Genomic DNA, 14,994 nt, shown 5'->3' with positions numbered 1-14,994 from the left:
GGTGGCGGATGCGACAGGGAGCCCCTTCCGTTGCCACAAAATTGGCAAAAGGCGGATTGCGGGGGGCGAAGGGCAGCAGAAAAGCAAGAGACCGAGTTGTAGCCAGGGAGTCCTTGAATCTCTCCAAGGCCGAGTCCACACTGTCTCCAAAGAGACAGAAGCCATCAAAGAGCATGTCCATTAAAGACTGTTGGACATCCCCTGAAAAACCAGAAGTACGCAACCAGGCGTGACGTCTCAAGGCTATTGTCATAGCAACCGATCTGCCTAGAGTCGGTCATGCCCAGCCCACATCGTATCGTGAACTTCGCCGGATCTCTCTCATCATTGACAGCTTGGGAGACGATAGCACGGGCTTCCTCCGGTATCTGCGGCAGAACTCAGCGACTGTATCCCACATAGTGGGTATAGCGGCCCAAAAGCCATGCAGTGTTCGTGGACCGCAGCGCGAAACTGGAGAAAGAAAACATTCTTCCCAAATTATTCCAGCCTTTTTGATTCCCTATCTGGGTGCAGAAAGGAATGCGCCCGAGGAAGAGGAAGCCTGGATGACAAGACTCTCAGGCGTGGGGTGTTGGGACAGGAATTTAGGGTTGTTTGGTGCTGGCCGATGACAGCGTGTGATAGTCCAGTTCACAGGAGCCCCCGTGTTAGGTTTGGACCAAGTACCCAAAGGGTGAGGGCTTCATTGAATGGCAAAAGGGGCGCAGATGTGGAAGCCCCTGACTGAAGCACCTCCATTAGGAGATTAGACCCAACCTCTACAGCAGTCAGCTCAAGGCCAAGCCCCTCAGCCACCCTACTGACCACCATAGCATAAGTCACTCCCTCAGTTGTAGGTATGGTAGGAGGAGACTGCATGCCAGTGTCTGGAAAAGTGTCCAGTCCACTGGCCTCACCCAATTCCAGTGCCCAGTCCAAAGATGGGTCATCCTGGTATTCAAAAGGGTCCAGGGACCCCTCCAATCCTTCCCCGAATTAGTACCCATAAGGAAAAGGGTCCAAATCCATCCTGGGATTGAGTAGGCCCCATCGAAGACTGAGGCGGCAGCCGATGCCGCTCCGACTCAGTCGTCGGGGATAACGATCGGATTGACGTCGATGGTGGGCACTACCGACATCGGGAGCATAGACAAATCGAACTGGCGCCGGGGAAGGTCTCAGTGGTACGACTGGCATCAGAATCTGAAGGCACGTTGTCCGAACCCCTTGGGCCCGAAGGCACGTTATTGGGGGTCGGTCCACCCAATAATGAGGCGCCTGGCCTTATAAAACTCCTTTAATTGGGCTCCTCCCATGTCGCATCAGCCGAGCGATGGGGTGAAGTCGAAGGGCGACCGGGCCACTTCGACTTATTCTTCTTACCTGTGCCAAAGCCTTGGAGAAAGAAGAATGGTGGTGGCTCAGCGAACAGTCTCCAGACCTTCCTCTCGAGCGAGACCGGGACGTACGCCCTAGTTGAGCGCCGGGCCGTCATGAGGTCCAAGCACCACAAACAGACCCGATGCGGATCACTCACCGACACCATGCGATGACAGACCTCGCACGGCTTGAAACCGGTATTCAGGGATATCTCGATGCACCAAAAAAAACTCACCACAAAACTAGACAAAACGGTCTAAGTTGGTCAAAAAAAAGACCAGGGTAGCTCTCTCCGGATCAGCACATGGCGCGGAAAGAAAGGAACTGACGTCACTGCCCTGAGGCAGCATCTATGTACTACTCCCAATGTCATCACGTCAACTAAGATGCCAACAACGCCCGCAGAGTCAAGCCACCTACTGACGCGTATTGCTTGAAGAAAAAATCTCCGGATCCAGTCTGACGCCTGGAGAAAAATTCTAAGGTAAGGAATCTGCAACTAGAAGTCTCAGATAATGGAATGAGAACACAGGACCCCCACCTAGGTGAGTGGAATGTGTAGAGGGGAGCTGGGAGTACTAGAAAACCACAGAGGTAATTAGCAGTACCCCATCCCCCAAGCGACCAGAAAAGTAGGAATAAATCACTGTATTTTACCCAAACCACCCAAAAGTTGGAAAAGGAGAAAAAGAATACACCCAGAGAAGACTGCAAGAAAACCGGCAGTGGATTCCTGAAATAAGAAGAGAGGACCAAGTCCAAGAGTCACAGTGGAGTCCAGGAGGAGTAGGAGCTACTACCCACCCAGCTGTAGTTGCAGGAGTTGGTTGACAGTGATGAAGAACAGGTCAGCCCTGGAGCCGTAGAAGAGTTTCTGATGGATGCAGGTGTCCCACACTGGAAGGAAGATTGCAGACGGGTGTCGGTGCAGGAATTCCACCAACAAGCTTTGGCAAAGGCAAACTTGGGGGTTAGTGTAAAAGTGGTGCTGCCGGGGACAGACAACCCAGGGAACCCTCAGCATTACAGAGTCCACAGGAGTCCCATAGGATGGGGACACAGGAGTTGCTCATGAAGCCCATGCAGCACTACAAAAGAGGATCCCACGCTGCCGGAGAACCACACAGGAGGCTGAGCTTTGCAGGAAAGAGTGCTGGGGCTGGAGCTACACGTCACCTGAAGATCACTTAGAGGAAATGCAAACAAGCCTTGGCAGCTGCAAAAAACGTGGTGCATGGGGGTACAGTCCTGCGTGGGAAAGCAAAGGCTTACCTCCACCAAAGTTCAACAGCTGGCAGAGAGGACCAAGAGGACTACTCCGGACCCCCACCCGTGATGCAGGATCCACGCAGCTCAAGATGCGGGGAGATCCACACAGTTGGTCGTCGCTTGCTGTAGGTGCCTGCGGTTGCATGGTAGTGACTCCTTCACTCCAAGGGAGACTCCTTCTTGTGCAGGCTGAAGAGTTGCTGTCTTCAGAGGTTGCACAACTGATGAAATGCTGCAAAGCTGGAAGGAGCGCCGAAACAAAGTTGCAGAAGAGTCTTCTTCGTTTATTGCAGTGTCGTCAGTTCCTGGAGGATCCAGTCACAGTTCCAGTGGCCAGAAGTCAAAGTAGAGGTTGCAGAGGAATCTTGCTGGAGTCTTGCAAGCCGAATCCGAGGACCCACCTAAGGAGCCCTGAAAGGGGGATTAGTCACCTAACCAGGTAAGCACTTATCAGCGGAGGCTTGGACGTCACCTGCCTGGACTGGCCACGCAGATGCTCCCAGAGGTCTATGCCCACCTTGGAAACAAGATGGCAGAACCCAGAGACTCTCTGGAGGAGCTCTTAGCACCACCTCTGGGGTGGTGATGGAAAGGGGAGTGGTCACTCCCCTTTCCGTTGTCCAGTTTCACACCAGAGCAGGGACTGGTAACACATGGTGTCTGAGGTCTCTTGACCATCAATGGAACTACATAAGAGAATAAATGAGCTCCTACATCTTGAATGCCAACTCAAAAAAGTAACTGAGTAACTTTGCAAATCGCTGATAATTTCAACAAAAACAAAAAGCGCTATACAAATGAAGAAACATAATACAGTATAAAAGCATACATGAAAATATTAAATTTCAAATGAAACATATATTCACCTTTGGCCTCCACTAAGCTCAGTTAGATTTTCTTTCCAAGTGTTTCCCAAGGCGACCTTAAACTCCAGCCCATCCAATGCCGAATGCCCTTCTGGTGGCGCCAACATAGCATTGGCACCTGGCAAAAGAGTCGAGAAAATTGATCCAAAATCTTTGTTCACCTGAAAAATGTAACACCCTAGGTTATCCAAATGAAAGTTGAATTTGAGAGATATATTCCATTTTAAATACAATAATATGTAATAATTAACAGATTAACACAATGTTTACTTCCCACAATGAAAATGGGGCCAACAACATGATATCTAATCACAGAACCAGACAGCAGATAAAGAGACATTATCAGTAAATGTTGGTGGTGCAAGATTTAGCAAATGGAACCGAATTTTTCCTGTACTCACAAGAAAGCCCTTTGCGGTTAACAGTGAAAGGTCTGAAAATAGGGTCTAGGCGGTCAAGGTTGGCTTACACCTGTGAGGACTTTTGGGTGGGGATTTAGGCCAGACATCCAGGGCTACTGAATCCCAACTGTATTATCTAAGGTACATGACCACATACAGGTGTCCACCCCTTTAGTACTTGATTTTCAAACCAGTGCATGGCTACCTAAGGGGGAAGAAGCGGGACGGAAACTCAGTTAACAATTAATACTTGACCTGTCAGTGCTTTTAACTTTAAAAACAAAAATTGCTTTAATGCACACAAACCTAAACAGTTTGTACAAACTAAGTTGCTTACCTTCAGTAATGCTCTTTCTGGTAGAGACCATCTTGCTGCAGATTACTCACCTTCTGTATACTCCCCAGGTGCCAGACTGGATTCAGTAGCAGTGTGCACCTCCGCATTGATGCTATTCTGCTCCAAAATAGCTGTTTAGGTCCTATAAAGGCACTATCCATGTACAATGACACCAGTTGTTCGAGGCTGCCCACATCCCTAGACACTAATCTACAGGAGCAAGCTGAAAGTCACTAGTGTTCTGATTCCTAGACTAGGGGTCTTATAGATGTAAAAGGTTCAATCCCAGAACAATAAAGAAGGTAGGATCGGTGAGGGATACGAGTTACTACCTGAAAGGGTGTTACCAACAGTAAGAAACTTGTTCTTCCGATAGACACTTCTAGCCAGATTCCTCACCTTTTGAATAAATATTAAGTCAGTAACTATTTGGAGGCAAGTGTGAATGGACCCACAAGAAAGTCCTGCAGGACTGAGAGGGCAAAATGTCCCTCTGTATGAACCGGACCGTCCAGGCAATAGCTCCATGAATGTGTGGCGGGACACCCACGTAGCTGCCTGGCATAGGTCTAGGACAGGGAATCAGTGTGCTAATGTAGTGGTAGCAGCATTGGACCCTGGTAGAATGAGCATTCAGTCCTTCCTGGATGGGGTGGGGGTTGAGGAGAATCCAGCAGGAGATGTTTTTCTTCTGCATCTTCTGCACTGACTTGTCTTTTTTCCACTCCAGAAATCCCCATATAGTGTTGATCGTCCACTTGATATTCCTTAATAAGATCAATGTAAAACTGGAGTGTTCTTCTGGGATCCAAATGATGGTGCCTCAACACCTCTTCAGAATGAGTGAGGTGGGACCATACAGCCTCGGTAGGAAGATAGTTTCACAGGCATGGAATGGCTACACAACGTTTGATAGAAATGTTGCTCGTGTCCACAGAAGCAGTTTTTCAGAGAAGAAGATAGTGTATTGTGGATTGACAGAGCCTAAAACTCACATCATGGCAATGTGTTGCTGCCGAGGAACAGTCTTAGTAGTAATGAGCTGTAAGGAAAAGCTGTGAAGCAGCTCAAACAGAGTTCACATCTAAGGGTAAGGGCCAGATTAAAGTCCCACTGGGTTATTACAAAGGAAGAAGTAGGAAACCTACATTGCAGCAGTATTTAAAAGAAAAACAAAAATACAAACAATTGCATCACAACTGATTAATTAAACAGGGAACTGATCTGGCAACCACAAGAAAGCCAAACAAGCCAAGAGATACTCCTTAACCACGCCCAAAGCAAAACCATGCCGAAAAAGAACAAGTTACTTTCGGTAACGCAATATCTGGTAGAGACTAGCTGCAGATTCCTTACCTGATTTTCCCAGGCGTTAGGCTGGATCTGGAAGCTTTGCTGAGCAACACCCTCGTGTGCGCTGTCTAGTGGCTCCATTCGGCTCCACGTGACATTGTTGGCCCCAGAAGTGACATTGCAGCAACCTACATAGACGCCACACTTGCATCAGTTACTTTTGTCGTAACGTTCCACACCAGAAGTGCAGAGCCAGGACAAGAACTGGTGCAATGTGTGTCAAAACTAGGACCACAAAAAAGGGACCACCGTAACCCTAGAAACAAGACCACAGAGCAGGGAGGGATGGGTGGGTGTAAGGAATCTGCACCTCGATAGAGTCGCTTCCAGATAATGCATTACCAAAGGTAAGTGACTTGTTTATCTGATCAAGACTTCAAGCTGCAGATTCCTTACCTTGGATTAGATGCCGAAGCTATATCCTGGCAGTGGGCTGCAGACAATGTTTCAAACTAAAAAGTCCTGTAGGACCGAACGGACGAAATGCCCGACCCTCTGGACCAGACTCTCCAGGTAGTAGGGTTGGCAAATATGTGCAGTGACACCCATGTTGCTGCCTGGCAGATGTCCAGGACTGGGACTTCATGTGCTAATACGGTAGTTGCAGCTTTTCCCTGGAGGAATTGGCCCTTAAGCCCTTGGGAGTCTGCTTCTTAGCCAAGGTGTAGCTGATCTTAATACAGAAAATGACCCAGAACGAAATGGTCAGTTTCTGTACTGTCCGTCCCTTCATTGCTCCCACATACCCCATAAAGAGATGGTAATCCATTCGGAACTCTTTTGTGCGGTAAAGGCAGAACGACAACGTGGTCAAAGTAGAACGACAAGGCTCGTTTTGGGTCCAGCCGGTGGAGTCGCTCCTCCTCCTTAGAGGGATGTGGAGGAGCAAAGAAGGTGAGCAAGGTGACAGTTTGAACCAGATGGAATGGAGTCACCACCCTACAAAGGAAAGAGGTACGGGTGCACAGCACTACCTTTTCTCTGAAACACCATGAAATATGGCGGCTTAGATAATAAGGCCTGTATCTCACTCACCTTCCGGGCAGATTTTATTGCCACTAAGAAGGCTGTCCTGATGGTGAGCAGCTGGAGGGGACACTTGTGTAGTGGCTCGAAAAGAGCACACATGAAGTATGTGAGAACTAGATTGAGATACACTGAGGCATGACAAAGGGTGCAGGGGGAAACATTTACAAGCACTTTAAGAAACCTATTTACAATGGGGGACTGTAAGGAAATGCCTCCTTGGCATGGTTGCCCCCTGACTTTTTGCCTTTGCTGATGCTATGTTTACAATTGAAAGTGTGCTGAGGCCTGCTAACCAGGCCCCAGCACCAGTGTTCTTTCCCTAACCTGTACTTTTGTAACCACAATTGGCAGACCCTGGCATCCAGATAAGTCCCTTGTAACTGGTACTTCTTGTACCAAGGGCCCTGATGCCAAGGAAGGTCTCTAAGGGCTGCAGCAGGTCTTATGCCACCCTGGAGACCTCTCACTCAGCACAGACACACTGCTTGCCAGCTTGTGTGTGCTAGTGAGGACAAAACGAGTAAGTCGACATGGCACTCCCCTCAGGGTGCCATGCCAGCCTCTCACTGCCTATGCAGTATAGGTAAGACACCCCTCTAGCAGGCCTTACAGCCCTAAGGCAGGGTGCACTATACCATAGGTGAGGGTACCAGTGCATGAGCATGGTACCCCTACAGTGTCTAAACAAAACCTTAGACATTGTAAGTGCAGGGTAGCCATAAGAGTATATGGTCTGGGAGTCTGTCAAACACGAACTCCACAGCACCATAATGGCTACACTGAAAACTGGGAAGTTTGGTATCAAACTTCTCAGCACAATAAATGCACACTGATGCCAGTGTACATTTTATTGTAAAATCCACCACAGAGGGCACCTTAGAGGTGCCCCCTGAAACTTAACCAACTATCTGTGTAGGCAGACTAGTTTTAGCAGCCTGCCACAAACCGAGACATGTTGCTGGCCCCATGGGGAGAGTGCCTTTGTCACTCTGAGGCCAGTAACAAAGCCTGCACTGGGTGGAGATGCTAACACCTCCCCCAGGCAGGAATTGTCACACCTGGCGGTGAGCCTCAAAGGCTCACCTCCTTTGTGCCAACCCAGCAGGACACTCCAGCTAGTGGAGTTGCCCGCCCCCTCCGGCCAGGCCCCACTTTTGGCGGCAAGGCCGGAGAAGATAATGAGAAAAACAAGGAGGAGTCACTGACCAGTCAGGACAGCCCCTAAGGTGTCCTGAGCTGAAGTGACTAACTTTTAGAAATCCTCCATCTTGCAGATGGAGGATTCCCCCAATAGGGTTAGGATTGTGACCCCCTCCCCTTGGGAGGAGGCACAAAGAGGGTGTACCCACCCTCAGGTCTAGTAGCCATTGGCTACTAACCCCCCAGACCTAAACACGCCCTTAAATTTAGTATTTAAGGGCTACCCTGAACCCTAGAAAATTAGATTCCTGCAACTACAAGAAGAAGGACTGCCTAGCTGAAAACCCCTGCAGAGGAAGACCAGAAGACGACAACTGCCTTGGCTCCAGAAACTCACCGGCCTGTCTCCTGCCTTCCAAAGATCCTGCTCCAGCGACGCCTTCCAAAGGGACCAGCGACCTCGACATCCTCTGAGGACTGCCCCGGCTTCGAAAAGACAAGAAACTCCCGAGGACAGCGGACCTGCTCCAAGAAAAGCTGCAACTTTGTTTCCAGCAGCTTTAAAGAACCCTGCAAGCTCCCCGCAAGAAGCGTGAGACTTGCAACACTGCACCCGGCGACCCCGACTCGGCTGGTGGCGATCCAACACCTCAGGAGGGACCCCAGGACTACTCTAAGACTGTGAGTACAAAAACCTGTCCCCCCTGAGCCCCCACAGCACCGCCTGCAGAGGGAATCCCGAGGCTTCCCCTGACCGCGACTCTTTGAATCCTAAGTCCCGACACCTGGGAGAGACCCTGCACCCGCAGCCCCCAGGACCTGAAGGACCGGACTTTCACTGGAGGAGTGACCCCCAGGAGTCCCTCTCCCTTGACCAAGTGGAGGTTTCCCCGAGGAACCCCCCCCTTGCCTGCCTGCAGCGCGGAAGAGATCCCTAGATCTCCCATTGACTTCCATTACAAACCCGACGCTTGTTTCTACACTGCACCCGGCCGCCCCCGCGCTGCTGAGGGTGAAATTTCTGTGTGGGCTTGTGTCCCCCCCGGTGCCCTACAAAACCCCCCTGGTCTGCCCTCCGAAGACGCGGGTACTTACCTGCAAGCAGACCGGAACCGGGGCACCCCCTTCTCTCCATTCTAGCCTATGCGTTTTGGGCACCACTTTGAACTCTGCACCTGACCGGCCCTGAGCTGCTGGTGTGGTGACTTTGGGGTTGCTCTGAACCCCCAACGGTGGGCTACCTTGGACCAAGAACTGAACCCTGTAAGTGTCTTACTTACCTGGTAAAACTAACAAAAACTTACCTCCCCCAGGAACTGTGAAAATTGCACTAAGTGTCCACTTTTAAAATAGCTATTTGTCAATAACTTGAAAAGTATACATGCAATTGAAATGATTCAAAGTTCCTAATGTACTTACCTGCAATACCTTTCAAACAAGATATTACATGTTAAATTTGAACCTGTGGTTCTTAAAATAAACTAAGAAAAGATATTTTTCTATAACAAAACCTATTGGCTGGATTTGTCTCTGAGTGTGTGTACCTCATTTATTGTCTATGTGTATGTACAACAAATGCTTAACACTACTCCTTGGATAAGCCTACTGCTCGACCACACTACCACAAAATAGAGCATTAGTATTATCTATTTTTACCACTAGTTTACCTCTAAGGGGAACCCTTGGACTCTGTGCATGCTATTCCTTACTTTGAAATAGCACATACAGAGCCAACTTCCTACATTGGTGGATCAGCGGTGGGGTACAAGACTTTGCATTTGCTGGACTACTCAGCCAATACCTGATCACACGACAAATTCCAAAATTGTCATTAGAAATTCATTTTTGCAATTTGAAATTTTTCTAAATTCTTAAAAGTCCTGCTAGGGCCTTGTGTGTTAAGTCCCTGTTTAGCATTGTCTTTTTAGAGTTTAAAAAGTTTGTTAAAAGTTTGAATTAGATTCTAGAAACAGTTTTAGATTCTTTAAAAAGTATTCCAACTCTTAGCAGAATAATGTCTGATACAGAGATGCAGGTGGTGGAACTCGACACCACACCTTACCTCCATCTTAAGATGAGGGAGCTAAGGTCTCTCTGTAATATCAAAAAAATAACCATTGGCTCCAGACCTACCAAAATTCAGCTCCAGGAGCTGTTGGCAGAGTTTGAAAAAGCCAACCCCTCTGATGATGACCTCACAGAGGAAGAAATTAGTGACTTGGAGGCCAATGTCCCTCCTCCAGTCCTAAATAGGGAGAACAGGACCCCTCAAGTCCTGTCTCCAACTGTGTTAGTCAGAAATAGTGAGTCCCTCACAGGAGGGTCCCACATTTCTGAAATCACTGAGGATGCTCTCAGTGAAGATGACCTCCTGTTAGCCAGGATGGCCAAAAGATTGGCTTTAGAGAGACAGCTCCTAGCCATAGAAAGGGAAAGACAAGAGATGGGCCTAGGACCCATCAATGGTGGCAGCAATATAAATAGGGTCAGAGATTCTCCTGACATGTTAAAAATCCCCAAAGGGATTGTGACAAAATATGAAGATGGTGATGACATCACCAAATGGTTCACAGCTTTTGAGAGGGCTTGTGTAACCAGAAAAGTGAACAGATCTCACTGGGGTGCTCTCCTTTGGGAAATGTTCACTGGAAAGTGTAGGGATAGACTCCTCACACTCTCTGGAAAAGATGCAGAATCTTATGACCTCATGAAGGGTACCCTGATTGAGGGCTTTGGATTCTCCACTGAGGAGTACAGGATTTGGTTCAGGGGGGCTCAAAAATCCTCGAGCTAGACCTGGGTTGACTTTGTTGACTACTCAGTGAAAACACTAGATGGTTGGATTCAAGGCAGTGGTGTAAGTAATTATGATGGGCTGTACAATTTATTTGTGAAAGAACACCTATTGAGTAATTGTTTCAATGATAAACTGCATCAGCATCTGGTAGACCTAGGACCAATTTCTCCCCAAGACTTGGGAAAGAAGGCGGACCATTGGGTCAAGACAAGGGTGTCCAAGACTTCAACAGGGGGTGACCAAAAGAAAGGGGTCACAAAGACTCCCCAGGGGAAGGGTGATGAGACAACCAAAACTAAAAATAGTAAAGAGTCTTCTACAGGCCCCCAAAAACCTGCACAGGAGGGTGGGCCCAGAGCCTCTTCACAAAACAATGGGTACAAGGGTAAAAACTTTGATCCCAAAAAGGCCTGGTGTCATAGCTGTAAACAGCATGGACACCAAACTGGAGACAAGGCCTGTCCCAAGAAAGGTTCCACTCCAAACTCCCATCCAGGTAACACTGGTATGGCTAGTCTCCAAGTGGGATCAACAGTGTGCCCAGAGCAAATCAGGGTCCACACTGAAGCTACTCTAGTTTCTGAGGGTGGGGTGGACTTAGCCACACTAGCTGTCTGGCCGCCTAACATGCAAAAATACAGACAGCAACTCTTAATTAATGGGACTAGAATAGAGGGCCTGAGGGATACAGGTGCCAGTGTCACCATGGTGACAGAGAAACTGGTTTCCCCTGGCCAATACCTGACTGGAAAAACTTACACAGTCACCAACGCTGACAATCAGAGAAAAGTACATCCCATGGCAATGGTTACTTTAGAATGGGGAGGGGTCAATGGCCTGAAACAGGTGGTGGTCTCCTCCAATATCCCAGTGGACTGTCTGCTTGGAAATGACCTGGAGTCCTCAGCATGGGCTGAGGTAGAGCTAAAAACCCATGCAGCAATGCTGGGTATCCCTGAACTGGTGTGTGTGAAAACAAGAGCACAGTGCCAGGCACAGGGTGAAAAAGTAGAGCTGGAGTCTGGAAAAATGGCCCAGCCTACCAAGAGAACAGGAAAGTCAGTTGGGAAACCAACTGCAACACAGCAAAAGAAAGGGAACCTCTCTTCTCAGGAAGAAGTTCTGCCCTCTGAGGGAACTGAGCCTTTGGGGCTTGAACCTTATCAGGTTGAGCTCTTAGGCCCAGGGGGACCCTCAAGGGAGGAGCTGTGTAAGGGACAAGAAACCTGTCCCTCTCTTGAAGGCCTTAGGCAGCAAGCTGCTGAAGAGTCCAAAGGCAAGAAAAATGGAACACATAGGGTCTATTGGGAAGATGGACTCCTGTACACTGAGGCCAGAGACCCCAAACCTGGTGCCACTAGGAGAGTGGTAGTGCCTCAGCTGTTCAGAGAGTTCATCCTAACATTGGCCCATGACATTCCCCTTGCTGGACATTTGGGACAAACCAAGACGTGGGAGAGGTTAGTCAACCACTTCTACTGGCCCAATATGTCCAACATGGTTAAGGAGTTTTGCCTCTCCTGCCCCACCTGTCAAGCCAGTGGTAAGACAGGTGGGCATCCAAAGGCCCCCCTCATTCCACTTCCAGTGGTGGGGGTTCCCTTTGAAAGAGTGGGTGTGGACATAGTTGGTCCACTGGAACCTCCCACAGCCTCAGGAAATATGTATATCCTGGTAGTAGTGGATCATGCTACCAGGTATCCTGAAGCTATTCCCCTTAGGTCGACTACTGCCCCTGCAGTAGCCAAGGCCCTCATTGGTATCTTTACCAGAGTGGGTTTCCCTAAGGAGGTGGTGTCTGACAGAGGTACCAACTTCATGTCAGCATACCTAAAGCACATGTGGAATGAGTGTGGGGTGACTTATAAATTCACTACACCATACCATCCACAAACTAATGGCTTAGTTGAGAGATTCAACAAGACATTAAAGGGCATGATCATGGGGCTCCCAGAAAAACTCAAAAGGAGATGGGATGTCCTCTTGCCATGTCTGCTTTTCGCTTACCGAGAGGTGCCACAGAAGGGAGTAGGATTCTCACCCTTTGAACTTCTGTTTGGTCATCCTGTAAGAGGACCACTTGCTGTTGTTAAAGAAGGCTGGGAGAGACCTCTCCATGAGCCAAAACAAGACATAGTGGACTATGTACTTGGCCTTCGCTCTAGAATGGCAGAGTACATGGAAAAGGCAACCAAAAACCTTGAGGCCAGCCAACAGCTCCAGAAGTTTTGGTATGACCAAAAGGCTGCACTGGTTGAGTTCCAACCAGGGCAGAAAGTCTGGGTTCTGGAGCCTGTGGCTCCCAGGGCACTCCAGGACAAATGGAGTGGCCCTTACCCAGTACTAGAAAGGAAGAGTCAGGTCACCTACCTGGTGGACCTGGGCACAAGCAGGAGCCCCAAGAGGGTGATCCATGTGAACCGCCTTAAGCTCTTCCATGACAGGGCTGATGTGAATCTGTTGATGGTAACAGATGAGGATCAGGAGGCAGAGAGTGAACCTCTCCCTGATCTTCTGTCATCAGACCCAAAAGATGGCACAGTAGATGGAGTGATCTACTCAGACACCCTCTCTGGCCAACAGCAAGCTGATTGTAGGAGAGTCCTACAACAGTTTCCTGAACTCTTCTCCTTAACCCCTGGTCAGACACACCTGTGTACCCATGATGTGGACACAGGAGACAGCATGCCTGTCAAAAACAAAATCTTTAGACAGTCTGACCATGTTAAGGAAAGCATCAAGGTGGAAGTCCACAAGATGCTGGAATTGGGAGTAATTGAGCGCTCTGACAGCCCCTGGGCTAGCCCAGTGGTCTTAGTCCCCAAACCTCACACCAAAGATGGAAAGAAAGAGATGAGGTTTTGTGTGGACTACAGAGGGCTCAATTCTGTCACCAAGACAGATGCTCATCCAATTCCAAGAGCTGATGAGCTCATAGATAAATTAGGTGCTGCCAAATTCTTAAGTACCTTTGACTTGACAGCAGGGTACTGGCAAATAAAAATGGCACCTGGAGCAAAAGAGAAAACAGCATTCTCCACACCTGATGGGCATTATCAGTTTACTGTTATGCCCTTTGGTTTAAAGAATGCCCCTGCCACCTTCCAAAGGTTGGTGAATCAAGTCCTTGCTGGCTTGGAGTCCTTTAGCACAGCTTATCTTGATGATATTGCTGTCTTTAGCTCCACCTGGCAGGATCACCTGGTCCACCTGAAGAAGGTTTTGAAGGCTCTGCAATCTGCAGGCCTCTCTATCAAGGCATCCAAATGCCAGATAGGGCAGGGAACTGTGGTTTACTTGGGCCACCTTGTAGGTGGAGGCCAAGTTCAGCCACTCCAACCCAAGATCCAGACTATTCTGGACTGGGTAGCTCCAAAAACCCAGACTCAAGTCAGGGCATTCCTTGGCTTGACTGGGTATTACAGGAGGTTTGTGAAGGGATATGGATCCATTGTGACAGCCCTCACTGAACTCACCTCCAAGAAAATGCCCAAGAAAGTGAACTGGACTGTGGAATGCCAACAGGCCTTTGACACCCTGAAACAAGCAATGTGCTCAGCACCAGTTCTAAAAGCTCCAGATTATTCTAAGCAGTTCATTGTGCAGACTGATGCCTCTGAACATGGGATAGGGGCAGTTTTGTCCCAAACAAATGATGATGGCCTTGACCAGCCTGTTGCTTTCATTAGCAGGAGGTTACTCCCCAGGGAGCAGCGTTGGAGTGCCATTGAGAGGGAGGCCTTTGCTGTGGTTTGGTCCCTGAAGAAGCTGAGACCATACCTCTTTGGGACTCACTTCCTAGTTCAAACTGACCACAGACCTCTCAAATGGCTGATGCAAATGAAAGGTGAAAATCCTAAACTGTTGAGGTGGTCCATCTCCCTACAGGGAATGGACTTTATAGTGGAACACAGACCTGGGACTGCCCATGCCAATGCAGATGGCCTTTCCAGGTTCTTCCACTTAGAAAATGAAGACTCTCTTGGGAAAGGTTAGTCTCATCCTCTTTCGTTTGGGGGGGGGGGGGGGGGGGGGGGGTTGTGTAAGGAAATGCCTCCTTGGCATGGTTGCCCCCTGACTTTTTGCCTTTGCTGATGCTATGTTTACAATTGAAAGTGTGCTGAGGCCTGCTAACCAGGCCCCAGCACCAGTGTTCTTTCCCTAACCTGTACTTTTGTAACCACAATTGGCAGACCCTGGCATCCAGATAAGTCCCTTGTAACTGGTACTTCTTGTACCAAGGGCCCTGATGCCAAGGAAGGTCTCTAAGGGCTGCAGCAGGTCTTATGCCACCCTGGAGACCTCTCACTCAGCACAGACACACTGCTTGCCAGCTTGTGTGTGCTAGTGAGGACAAAACGAGTAAGTCGACATGGCACTCCCCTCAGGGTGCCATGCCAGCCTCTCACTGCCTATGCAGTATAGGTAAGACACCCCTCT

At 48.9% G+C, this 14,994-nt stretch overlaps 1 protein-coding gene across 1 annotated transcript in view; it reads right to left on the bottom strand.

Annotated features, from left to right (window-relative positions):
* The window catches only part of SMC2 (structural maintenance of chromosomes 2), a 348,380-nt gene that overhangs the window by 43,561 nt on the left and 289,825 nt on the right, over nucleotides 1-14,994 (bottom strand). The window contains exon 23 of the mRNA XM_069238504.1: nucleotides 3,498-3,658. Within this exon, the coding sequence (XP_069094605.1) occupies nucleotides 3,498-3,658 (161 nt within the window). The remainder of the gene's footprint in view (nucleotides 1-3,497; nucleotides 3,659-14,994) is intronic.

This window comes from Pleurodeles waltl, chromosome 1_2 (assembly GCF_031143425.1).
Source record: "Pleurodeles waltl isolate 20211129_DDA chromosome 1_2, aPleWal1.hap1.20221129, whole genome shotgun sequence".
NCBI lineage: Eukaryota > Metazoa > Chordata > Amphibia > Caudata > Salamandridae > Pleurodeles > Pleurodeles waltl.
Note: the sequence above shows the minus strand (reverse complement) of the source record. Positions and strands in the feature narration are given on the sequence as shown.